At 40.6% G+C, this 12,373-nt stretch overlaps 1 protein-coding gene across 2 annotated transcripts in view; it reads right to left on the bottom strand.

Annotated features, from left to right (window-relative positions):
- The window catches only part of nup133 (nucleoporin 133), a 62,173-nt gene that overhangs the window by 26,285 nt on the left and 23,515 nt on the right, over positions 1 to 12,373 (bottom strand). For both annotated transcript variants that reach the window (XM_087991718.1, XM_043704246.2), the window contains exons 5-11: positions 9,744 to 9,872; positions 9,046 to 9,216; positions 8,669 to 8,824; positions 7,828 to 7,898; positions 4,563 to 4,710; positions 3,063 to 3,210; positions 1,168 to 1,313 (exon numbers count right to left, since the gene is read on the bottom strand). In XM_087991718.1, the coding sequence (XP_087847844.1) occupies positions 1,168 to 1,313; positions 3,063 to 3,210; positions 4,563 to 4,710; positions 7,828 to 7,898; positions 8,669 to 8,824; positions 9,046 to 9,216; positions 9,744 to 9,872 (969 nt within the window). The remainder of the gene's footprint in view (positions 1 to 1,167; positions 1,314 to 3,062; positions 3,211 to 4,562; positions 4,711 to 7,827; positions 7,899 to 8,668; positions 8,825 to 9,045; positions 9,217 to 9,743; positions 9,873 to 12,373) is intronic.

Here is a 12,373-nt window from a genome sequence, read left to right as displayed (position 1 = left end):
GCTCACTGCCAAATCATTTATATAAATGACAAGGGTTAAATCTTTGGAATTACTTGCCACAGAAAGCAGTGGGGGCAAAGTCCTTGTTTATATTTAAGGTCTTTAAACATTTGAGCAGTACTTACATATTTATCTGTGTTGCCATATCCACCAAGAGTATGGGCAAGAGTTGCAAAATGGGATTACTATAGTCAGAGTTTTGTTGACCATTGCAGACATAATGGGCTGAATGCCCCCTTTTGTGTTGTAAATGTCTGAGAGCGATTACCACATATCACATTCCCTGGTGGCCATACTGCACATCATACACAAAATTGGCTCAGGTGGCATTGGTGCAGTGGGCTCCATTATAAACAGGCCGAAGCTCGTCCAGAAAGGCTCTGAAACATCATGGACAATGCTTCATAGTCCCGCAGCTAAAGGCCGTTAAGGTTAGTGCAAAGGAAGCTCAAACTCACTCTAACAGTGCACTTTGGCTTTGTAATGAATTTGTGAGCAACACAGATTTCCTATTCAAAGACTTGAAAATCTACGAGAAATCATTTAAAATTACGTCAGTCATTTTGGGAAAGAGCAGTTAATATTCATGCAACCAATCCACAATGAAGATGTATAAAGTCAAGGTGGTAGGGCTCTTGTGGCTCAGTAGTAGTGTTCCTAGGACACTTGGGTTGAAGTCTCACCTGATTCAGAGACGTTTAATAAACATCTCTGAACAGTTTGATTACAAAAAAACTTTAAAAAACACTTGAGAAACATGTGACACATGCAACATAAAATATTCTCAATTCATCACTAACCCAACATTGGTTAGTGGCTCCAGTCTCGATCAAAAATGGGAGAATCTGATAGACCAGTTGAGGTCAGATTAGGAATGAAGTCCCACAGCATGGATATCAGATCAACATGGTCACTGAGATTGGTGCAGGAAGCACTGCGTTTCCCCTCTTGGTCTACAAAAAGCTAACTGATTGGATTGCCAAATCAGTCATGTTGCAATTCAGTTCAGTAAGTTCTGATAAAAATTCATTGATCTGAAACTTTAATTCTGTTTCTCTCTCTACAGATGCTATTTGATCTAAGTATATCTAGCATTCTCTGTTTTCATTTTGGATAATCCATCAGAGTTCATCCACAAAGAGAAGTAAGCTTCAGCAGCACCACTACCTCAGATGCTGCTAAGGCTAGCGAATCTTCAATATTTTCAGGCAGCATTGACACACTTTCCTTGGGGCGTGCAACAACCAAACCACTGTTCCTGCAGAAGAGCACAGGCAATCCGGTAAAACTTCCAGCTCCCAGGATACCATCACCTGCAAGATTAGTAAGAACATTCAACAACCAGTGCAGAAACTGATACGTTATCAATATTTATTTATATGGCACCATTAATGTAATGAAATACCTCCTGGGACTTGTTACTAGACAAGATTTGACATCAAGCCATTTGAGCAGATATTAGATCAGGTGATCCAAGGAATAAGCTTTAAGGAACAAGTGAGGTAGAGAGTTTCAGGAGGAAATTCCTGAGAAATAAGGGAGGGTGCAGCAAGTGGTACTTCCAGACACCAGTGTCTTGCCTTTCTGGTAATTACAGGTCACAATGAGATTCTGCAGTGCATCTTGTAGATGTTACATAGCTGCTGTGCATCAATAGTGGATAGAGAATGTTTGCAGCTGTGATGCTGATCAAGCAGGCTGCTTTGTCTCAGACGGTGTCAAGCTTGTTGAGTGTTGTTGAAGCTGCACTCATACAAGCAAAAGGAGTGATTGTTCCATCACCTCTGACTTGTACCTCGTGATGTGGACAGACTTTGGAGAGTCAGGTGGTGAATTACTTGCTACAGGACTCCTAGCCTTTGATCGGATACTGTGGTTACACGATTAGTCCAGTTCAGTTTCTGGTCAATGGTAACCCTCAGAACATTGATGATGGGGAATTCAATGATAGTAATGGCACTGAATGGCAAGGGACAATAGCTACATTCTCTTGTAGGAGATGGTCATTGGCTGACATTTGTATGGCATAACTGTAACTTGCCACCTCTAAACCCAAACATGGATATTGCCCAGGTCTTGCCATATGAATATGGACTGTTTCAGTATGAGTTGTCATGAATGGTATGTTGTGTGGGCGGGGTGGGGGGTGGGCGCCCATTGTTAAAACATCTGAAGATGGTGGGCCTTGGACACACCCTAAGGAACTCCTGCAGAGATGACTGGCCTTCGACAACCACAATCATCGTTCTGTACACTGGGTAAGACTCCAATCAATGAAGAGAGGTTCCCCCGATTCACATCGATTCCAGGTTTTTCTCAGGATCCTTGATGTCACACTCAGGCAAACGTTGTCTTGATGTCAAAGGAAGCCACCTTCACTGCCCCCTTGTGTTTAATGTTTTGATAAATAGTCACAGTTTCTGGAATCAATATAAGTTAATCTTTCACTGGGAGTTGGGTCATCCTATTTGAATTTTGTGTTGAACATTTAAAAATGTATCATTCATTGGATGAGGGCATTGCTAGCTTGGCCAGCATTTATTACCCATCCCTAATTGTCCAGGGGCTTGTTAAGAGTCAACCACATCGCTGTGGGTCTGAAGTGACATGTAGGCTAGACCGGGTGAGGATGGCAGTTTCCCTCCCTAAAGGACATGAGTAAACCAGATGGGTTTTTCTGACAATTAGCAACAGATTCATGGGCATCATTAGATTATTCACTCCACATCCAAATCCATTACCTGGCTCTCTGAACCAACAATCTAGTGATAATACCATTAGGCTGTTGCCTGCCCTCAATTTCTTGTCATCACAATCTGATCTGTGCTCTTATGGAAAGATTTTGTGGCAGCAGCAATTTACAATATCAAGGACTTACCTAACAGCAACATGAAACAGAATGAGCAGCAGCCAGAGAGTTAAACTTCTTACATACAACAGTTCCCTCAGTGAATCTGACATCCTACATCCATGATAATTCCAAAGAACTTGTTCATTTATAACTACTGTGCCTGAAAATATTTAACAACCAGATGGCGATTAAAGCTTTGGTGATTGTATACCTGGCATATTTAGGATAAGTTTCTCCTGGGGCAAACTGGCTCTTCCTGTACCTGTACAGCACGCAAATACCAAATCATATGTATAGAGATACGCAGCTGGGCTCGCAAAATCTGGAATCAAGAATCGCTGGCACGGTAGCTCCTCTGTCTGAAATGGAGTTGTTAAAATTAATAACAGAAACAAACAGAGAAGGCTGCAGAAATTCACCAGGTTTGGCAGATTCTGTAGAGAGAGAAACAGAGTTAATGTCGAACCTGAAATGACTCTTCTTTGGAATTGTTTCAATTGGCAGAGTCAGTTCAACAAAGAGACTGACTAAAATTATGAAAATAGACTCAAACTTTCCATTGTTATAATCAGCATGACCTGTTTGAAACTTTAACAATAGATTATCTGGGGAAAGACATGCAGCATCATTCTTACAAATACATATTCATATGCAGCCCGGTTTCAACGAAACGAGTACTCTTTGTTCCATTGAGTCTGCACAAACAACTATTCTAAATATGTACTAGTTCCATTTCCAGTACTTGGCCTTAAAGTTATGAGATTTCATGTGGTCATCCAAATACTCTGTAAAAAGCTCCCACCTCAACTACCCTCCTAGGCAATGTATTCCAGGCTCCCACTGCCCTCTGGGTGAAAACCATTTTCCACAAATCCCTTCTAAACCTTCTGCTTTTCATCTTAAAATTATGCCCTTCTGCTACTGAACTTTAAACTGAGGGGAACTGCTGCTTTTTGTCCACCATGTCAGTGCAGCTTCATCTCATGCACTTTAATCAAGTCTCCTCGCAGCCTTCTCTGCTCCTAACAACCAGAGCTTACCCAGCCTCCCTCCACAGTCCTCCATATTGGCTGCACGTTCAGTCGGAGCGCGGCTCCTTTCTCCTCTGGACTCTAGGCTTCCAATCCAATATTCCTACACCTGACATCTCCTCTCCCAACCCCTCAATTACAACAGTTTACATTGGTACCAGCCAGCACTCCCAGCTCATTACTGTTATACACTTCAACACCAGTCATTATTTGGAAACCAGTGCCGTGAATGCTACATATTGTAAGGTTGAACATTCAAACATTCAACATTGTTAGGTTATAGAAAATCAAGCTGGTAAGGTTTAATTATTTATGTGTCACAAAATAAATTGCAAAGATACATCTTTAATATAAATTCTGAATTTAAAAAAAGAACCAATCAATATTAATAACTTGCATTTGTAACACTTAAATAAATTCTCACTTCAAAGCAATGTATAGAGAATTGGGCAGCAAACAATTGAGCCTTTCATTCCATTGATCTATTTAGGTATTTAACCTCCTCAGAATTTCTCTTCCTTTATTATATTTAATATAATCCTATATGGAGTTCTTTTCTCTGTCCAATACTTATCTGGCTTCACCTTAAATGCATTTATTCAAATCTCCTCAGCTGCACCCTGTGATACAAATTCCACAAAAAAAAACCCACAAAAGCAGATACTGTACCCAAGTTTTACCTGATATGGTGGACAATACTCAGTGACCTCCACTCTTATTTCATCAGAAATGTGACAGCCTTTATCTTGCAGGGTGGTTAAAATATAGTAGATTAAGCAGGGAGAATCTGCATGGCTCCAGGCTGCTGTCAAAATCACCAGACCCTCTCTGGAAGAGATACAGGCAACAAGTTTGTGAGAGGCACATTTTTATTCAGTAAGGGAATAAGGGGTTACAGGGAAAAGGCAGTATTTACCATCATTCCCTCTCTGTATCTAAATTTTCCATTCCATCATCCATGTCAACACAAATTTCCTAGCTCTTTACAACCTTCTTCTCTAATCATCTTGCTGTATTAAACTTTCAACCCATGCACCAAGTACACAGAAATGGTGATGTTTTGGAACCAAGGTAAAGGGAATTTGTTTCAGTGTTGCTGCCTTTACTGAATAATCCTAACTCTCCCTCAATCATTAACCACTTTCACAATACCCCTCCTCCTACACTGCAAAAGTCTTTCTCACTGATCTGGTACTGACACCACCTTGAGCTTCTAAACTCTGGTCCCCAATGGACATTCTTCAAAAACCCTGCGTCCACTGATCAATCTTTTAAAGCTACCATCTTGTGACCTTCCCTCAAATCTCAAACTAGACCCCCATCTAACCTTTCACTACTAATTTGAAACCTTATAAATAAGCATCCAAAATACAAGCAGAACAGTTAAGAAGTTTATTGGCTGGTTGAACTGGTTATGCAGCTAGATCTGATGTCAGATATGACCAAACTTGGAGGTGTAGTGGACAGCGAAGAAGGTTACCTCAGATTACAACAGGATCTGGACCAGATGGGCCAATGGGCTGAGAAGTAGCAGATGGAGTTTAATTCAGATAAATGCGAGGTGCTGCATTTTGGGAAAGCAAATCTTAGCAGGACTTATACACTTAATGGTATGGTCGAAGGAGTTTTGCTGAACAAAGAGATCTTGGAGTGCAGATTCATAGCTCCTTGTAAGTGGAGTCGCAGGTAGATAGGATAGTGAAGGCGGCGTTTGGTATGCTTTCCTTTATTGGTCAGAGTATTGAGTACAGGAGTTGGGAGGTCATGTTGCGGCTGTACAGGACATTGGTTAGGCCACTGTTGGAATATTGCGTGCAATTGTGGTCTCCTTCCTATCGGAAAGATGTTGTGAAACTTGAAAGGGTTCAGAAAAGATTTACAAGGATGTTGCCAGGGTTGGAGGTTTTGAGCTACAGGGAGAGGTTGAACCGACTGGGGCTGTTTTCCCTGGAGCGTCAGAGGCTGAGGGGTGACCTTATAGAGGTTTTCAAAATTATGAGGGGTATGGATAGGATAAATAGACAAAGTCTTTTCCCTGGGGTCGGGGAGTCCAGAACTAATGGGCATAGGTTTAGGGTGAGAGGGGAAAGATATAAAAGAGACCTAAGGGGCAACTTTTTCACGCAGAGGGTGGTACATGTATGGAATGAGCTGCCAGAGGATGTGGTAGAGGCTGGTACAATTGCAACATTTAAGAGGCATTTGGATGGGTATATGAGTAGGAAGGGTTTGGAGGGATATGGGCCGGGTGCTGGCAGGTAGGACTACATTGGGTTGGGATATCTGATCGGCATGGACAGGTTGGACCGAAGGGTCTGTTTCCATGCTGAACATTTCTACGACCAGTTGGAACAGAGCACCTGTTAAAAAATGCTTTAATTGAGATGGTGTTGGGAGGATACAAACAAAGAAATTAAATTCACAGAAACGTGCTCTTAATTTTCCAGCTGGGGAAACTGAAGTTAGTCATTTGTTAGTGATGATCCACATGAAAACTTTCCAGATGGATATTCAAGTATGACAGAGTTCATCTAAACTTATAAACAAAATATTGTTCATTGGACTGGGAAGCTAATAAAAGTACTCGCACTAGTGGATAGGTACAAAGGTGTATTTGCCTAATCTTCTGAAGGAAATTTTCTACATTGGGCAATCTGAGAAAATAAAATCTGTTGAACATCGTGGATAACCATCTCTTGAAGTCATGGTAATGCAGAAAAAAGGTTGCGGAGTAACTTTGCTAGGGTGAAGGAAATGTTGCAAAGAAGAGATTTCCAAAACAGAATGAGTTAAAGAATTCACCAATTTGTCAGACTGTTTTTCAAAGAGAAACAACTGGCCTAGAATATTATGAGGGAGACATCTGGTGATATGATGAAAACATGGAATAATAAGATGAGACCATGGAATAGTCACTGAGATCTACAGCACAGAAAAAGTCTCTTTAGTTCATGGAGTCTGCATCGGAGAAAAATAACCATCTAATTCTTCTAATCCCATTTTCGAATAGTTGGCCAATAGCTTTGCATGCTTTGGCATTGCAAGTGCTCAGGAAAATACTTAAATGTTATAAGGATTTCTGCCTCAACCACCATTTTAGTTAAGCAACTTGAGAAAACAATTCAAAATTGCAATGCACAGCTAGCATTGTGTTACAGAATAGGGAAATTTTTTTCTTTGATTGCTTTACAATATTTGTACATGTGAAAAAATGATTTAATCTTTAAAGAACAGGGAATATCATATCTGTGAATGAGTATTTGTACTGTAAAATGCAACAAAATGCATTTTCTTCTTTGATTAGTTTTGGATAGCCTATTATCAAACATTTGAGTGTAGGGAAAAGGATGAGAATCGGTTAAATATCTGGTTAATCACAAATTGTTAAACCTGTTGAATGTTAAGAAGAAATGGGTAGTGGTTATTCATTGTCTGAGTACATTTCAGGAGCACCTGTAACACTGGATGTGGGGCGAAAGGGCAAGACGGAGAGTCAACAACTTCTCTCCACAAAAGTTGTGCACCTTAATTTCAATTTATCTCCAACTGGCTTAGAATCTATCAACATACATAATTGGCAGAGTTGCCTCATGTAGAAGAGTATAATTTGTAATGCTCATAAAGCAGAATTCTCTGCTTGATCATCACAATTAGTCAGGATAGATTCCATTGCTTGCAGGTTACAGGTTTGGATCTTTGCCTCCCAGAGAAGGAAATCAAACAGGCCAGGTCACGACAAACACATTATATTCGTTCTGCAAAGGCAAGGGCTTAATGGATCGAGTAATCATTTCTCAAGCAAAGCTATTATGAAAACAGCCTTGCTGTTATTTTGCTATTTCCTAGCTGCACTGAAAGGATGGAAAGCCTACACAAATAAACAGTTGAAATTAATTTTACCTGAAACTAAGTAAATGTACCAAAAAGATGATAAATCCCACTTACTTGCTCAGCTGCAAGTCCAAATATTTCATATTGATTGTAGACTTAGTGGCTTCATAATTTTCATCATCTCCCTTGGGGGAACAGAAGAATAAAGCATAAAAGTTAAAACCTCAATTCCTTTGAGGGTGGGGGTCAGAGTGTGGAAATTTATTTTCAGTTTTATTTCCCTTTTCTGTTCTCCTGTAACTATTTGCAGTTGAAGTGTTTAGTCATGAACAAACTGCTGGGACCCATCAACAAGATATGCAAAAAGCCCAGAAGAGCAGTCACCTTCCCCTCCAAATAAAGTTCATTACTCCCTGCCCCAAATCATATAGTGGACTTGTATTTAGTTTTACCATTCAAATTCAAACCTGCAAACTGGAAATTAGACTGTATGACTGCACACAATCAGCAAGAGATCACAAGACAACTGATAGGTCAGACACTAGGGTAAAATTTATATCAACACATTAGAAAAAATTTACATTCATCAATATATGTCCTTCTTTACAGGCACAGCGGTTAGCACTGCTGTCTCAGCGCCAGGGACCCGGGTTTGATTCCAGCCACGGACGAATGTGTGGAGTTTGCACATTCTCCTTGTGTCTGCATGGGTTTCCTCCCACAGTTCAAAAACATGCAGGTCAGGTGAATTGGTCATTCTAAATTTCCCATAGTGTTAGGTGCATTAGTCAGAGGGAAATGGGTCTGGTTAGGTTACTCTTCGAAGGGTTGGTGTGGACTGGTTGGGCCGAAGGGCCTGTTTCCACACTGTAGGAAATCTAACCTAACCTAATCTAAACCCTCAAACTCTACACAATGTGAATGGAAACAGTCAAGTCTTTCTAATACATCTTACCCAGATAGAATCCCCCAGATCACCTTTCATTGATCTGTTTAAGTCCCAGCTGAAAATGTGGCGTTCAGATGTCTCATCCACTTCCCATTTATTCAGACTCGAATTCGTCAGTGTGTAGAAACACTCGTTTTCCACATCCCACAATACGGAACTCAGCTGTTACAGAAAAGAAAATCCAACAATACACTAGATCTACAATTCTTACCAAAGCAAACAGCAACAATTTATAATTTACAATTTATAACATTTTGACTTGTAATAGCAAAAAAAGTTTCTTCCTAGATAATAAATTTAAATATTCATTTATTCAATACCCAAAGGGTAAAACCAACAGATCAGTCAGTCGTACGTAGATCCAAACTACCTTTAAGTCTTACCACAACATCAGCAGCTGGTGTCAAAATGCCAAAGAGTGATGAGACTCTGCGCCCAAGTCCCGATAGCATTCCCTGTCCCTGCTGCACAGGGCGGAAGCTCACTTTGCCTGAACCATCTGGTGTTAATCGTAGCAATTGGTTCTTCTGGGAAGCGAGAATAAATCCACCACCCTAAAAAGAAACCTAAAAATGGTTAGCTTCTGACTACTTAACAGACTTAGCACAAAGCCAAATGAGGATCAAGGAACCAGTTAAAAGAAAAAAGCTCCATCAAATCTTCAAATGCCAAAGTACAGTCCAAATTCACCTGTTTAATTTTGAGTTGTAGGTGATATTTACTTCAGGTGGTCACAATGTGCTTTTCTAACCAGAATTATAATAGTTTGATCTACAAAGTCGGCTTCTCCATATTCTGCAGGAGGTCAACAGACTGAAATCTTTTAACCAAAGCAATTTGTGGATAGACAGCAAAACGGGAGCCCAGTATTCCAAGACATTTCACATATGGTGCTGCACGATATTGTTTTCAGTTTTGACAACTCAAAAATACAGAATACCTAACATCCATTGTTTCCTCAGTCAGGATTGGAATGCCTGCTGCAGTGCTGCGTGCCCTTGACGAAAGGTAGCACGGGTATAGGTTACAGACCCTTACAGTACATTCACTTATTCGATAGATCTCCTATCATGGGACTCACCGAAACTGCCGTCAGACACTTCCAGTCATTGCCAAAGTCCAGAGCGATTTCTGTGCAGGATTCTTCATGGGTCATATTGGGCCAGTAACATATCACCCCTTGTCTGGAAACTGCCATCACTGACACAGACTAGAAAACAAAGTGATAGCATTTTAACAGAGATCAGTTGGGCAAACCTTCTCTGAAGTGCTACTAATGCAATTATGTTCTTTTCAAAAGGTGGAGATCAAATCTGTACACAGTACTCCAAATGTGATCTTTTCAATAACCTATACAAACTGTAGCAAAACATCTATTTTTATGGTCCACTCTTTTATAATAAACATCACATGTGCCACCCAATCCTGCAGTATCTGTAAGCTAACTTGGTAATCATTTACCAGGACACCCAGATCCTGCTGTACCTTCAGTTCTGCAACCTCTCCTCATTTAAATAATCTGCCACTTCACTTTGCTTACTGCCAAGATGAACAAGTTCATATTAAGCCATTATTCTATTCTCAATTTTCAGTGAACTGATGGAAGATGTGATTAAGTGTGTGGAAAATCAGCACTTAATCACAAGTGCTCACTAACACTTTGAATTTTGCCAGGGTGTCGCAGCTGCTCATTACATCCTTGCTTTAGATAAAGGAGTTAAATTCTAGAGAGTAAGTGAGAGTGATTGCCATGGTCATCAAAGCAGCATATGACCAAGTGCAACATCAAAGAACCCTATCAAAATTCTCACCCGTTTGATGAATGACCTGGAATAAAGAAAGATAATTATGGTTGATGGTCAATCAACTCAGCCTAAGGATATCACTGTGAGAGTTCCACAGGGTAGTGTCCTTGGCCCAACCATTTTCAGCTGCTTCATCAATGACTTTCCTACCACCACAAGGTCAGACATGGGGATACTTGCTGATGACCAACAATGTTCAACACCATTTGTGACTCCTCAGATACCAGAGACATTCATGTCCTCATGGAGTAAGGTCCGGACAATACCCAGGCTTGAGCTGACAAATGGCATGTATTATTCACAGACACAGAATATTCAGCCCATCATGCCCGCACCACCTCTTCAAATGAGCATCATTACCTACTGCCAATCTCCTGGTTTTGTTCCAAATGGTTTCTAAGCAAGTAACCATCCAATGCCCTCTTGACTGCCTCAATTAAACCTGCCTCCACCACATTTCCAGGCAGTACATTGCTTTCTTTAACTACTTGCCAGAAGTACTTTTTCACAGCACTTTATGCCTACGCCTTCATTTGTCTTCCTTTTGAGGACAGCCTCTCCATATGTATTCTACCCAGCCTATTCATGATTTTGAAAATCTACATTAAAATCTCCTCTCAGCCTTCTTTGCTCGATACATTTGCACCAAATAAACGCCAAGCAATGACCATATCCAAACAAGAGAGAATGTAACCATCCTCCCTTGACAATCAATCGTGTTTTCACCACTGAATCACCCACTATCAACACCCTAGGATTACTACTGACCAGAAACTGAACTGGACTAGCCAATATAAATACATTGGCTACAAGATCAGACCAGAGGTTGAAATTCCAGTGTACCCCTGAATTGTCAAAGCCTGTCTTTTTACAAAACATGACAAGAGGACTGTGAATATTTGCCACGTGTGGACGAATGCAGCCTCAACAACAATGAAGAAACTTGACACTCTCAAGGACAAAGCAGCCAATTCGATTGTAGCATATCTAACACAACTTTACCACAGGCACAGATAGTCTGTAGTGCACACCAGCTAAAAGATGCATTGCAACACTCACCGAGCTCCTTACAAAGCAGTTTCCAAACCTGTGACCTCTACCACTTAGGGCAAGGGCAGCAGGTACTTTGGAACAAGTTCCCCTCCAAGTCTCACATCATGATTCACTGTAACTGGGTCAAAATCCTGCAATTCCTTCCCTAAAAACACTGTGGGTGTCCCCAAGGACGACTGCAGTTCAAGATGGCAGCTCACTCTCACATCCTGTCAACAGGCAATAAATGCTGGCACAATCAGCAATACCAGTCTCTGTGAATGAATAAAGACTGATGCTTCACTTAAAGCTGTGTTTTTCAGGAAAAACAAACACTGTTTTATGTGGGGATTTGCAGTACATGTTATGCTTTAATAGCAGATGCATGCAATGTCAAAAAGTAATTTCAAAGTAAACTCAGTTCTGGTCTCTAATTTTAACTGCCCAATGACTGAGTCTGTTTTAGTTGTCTTCAATATTTGAAATATTTTTCACAACGTTTTTAAAAAGCATTGGTCAAATACAGATTTTTATAAAATAAGACATACTGGCCTGACATTTATCCATGGATTGAACATAATGTCAGCCAGCTTTTCAATCAGCACCAGTTCCTTAAGATAACACGAAAGCTGATATTACAGGGCTGTTTAAGGCAAATAGTAAAGATGTCTCAAAGGGAAAGCTGGATAAGATCATGAGGCAGAAAGGGATAGTAGAATATCTTGATGAGTTTTTTAAGAAAATTAATTCACGGGACGTGGACATCACTGGCTGTGCCATCCCTAATTGTGCAGAGAGGGCAGTCAAAGGTCAACCACATTGCTACGGGTCTGGAGTCAAATGTAGGTCAGACCAGGTAAGTATGTCCGGCTTC

The sequence above is a fragment of the Chiloscyllium plagiosum genome, unplaced genomic scaffold (assembly GCF_037043375.1).
Source record: "Chiloscyllium plagiosum isolate Xiang-an unplaced genomic scaffold, Cpla_swu_hap1 HiC_scaffold_10, whole genome shotgun sequence".
Taxonomy (NCBI): Eukaryota; Metazoa; Chordata; class Chondrichthyes; order Orectolobiformes; family Hemiscylliidae; genus Chiloscyllium; species Chiloscyllium plagiosum.
Note: the sequence above shows the minus strand (reverse complement) of the source record. Positions and strands in the feature narration are given on the sequence as shown.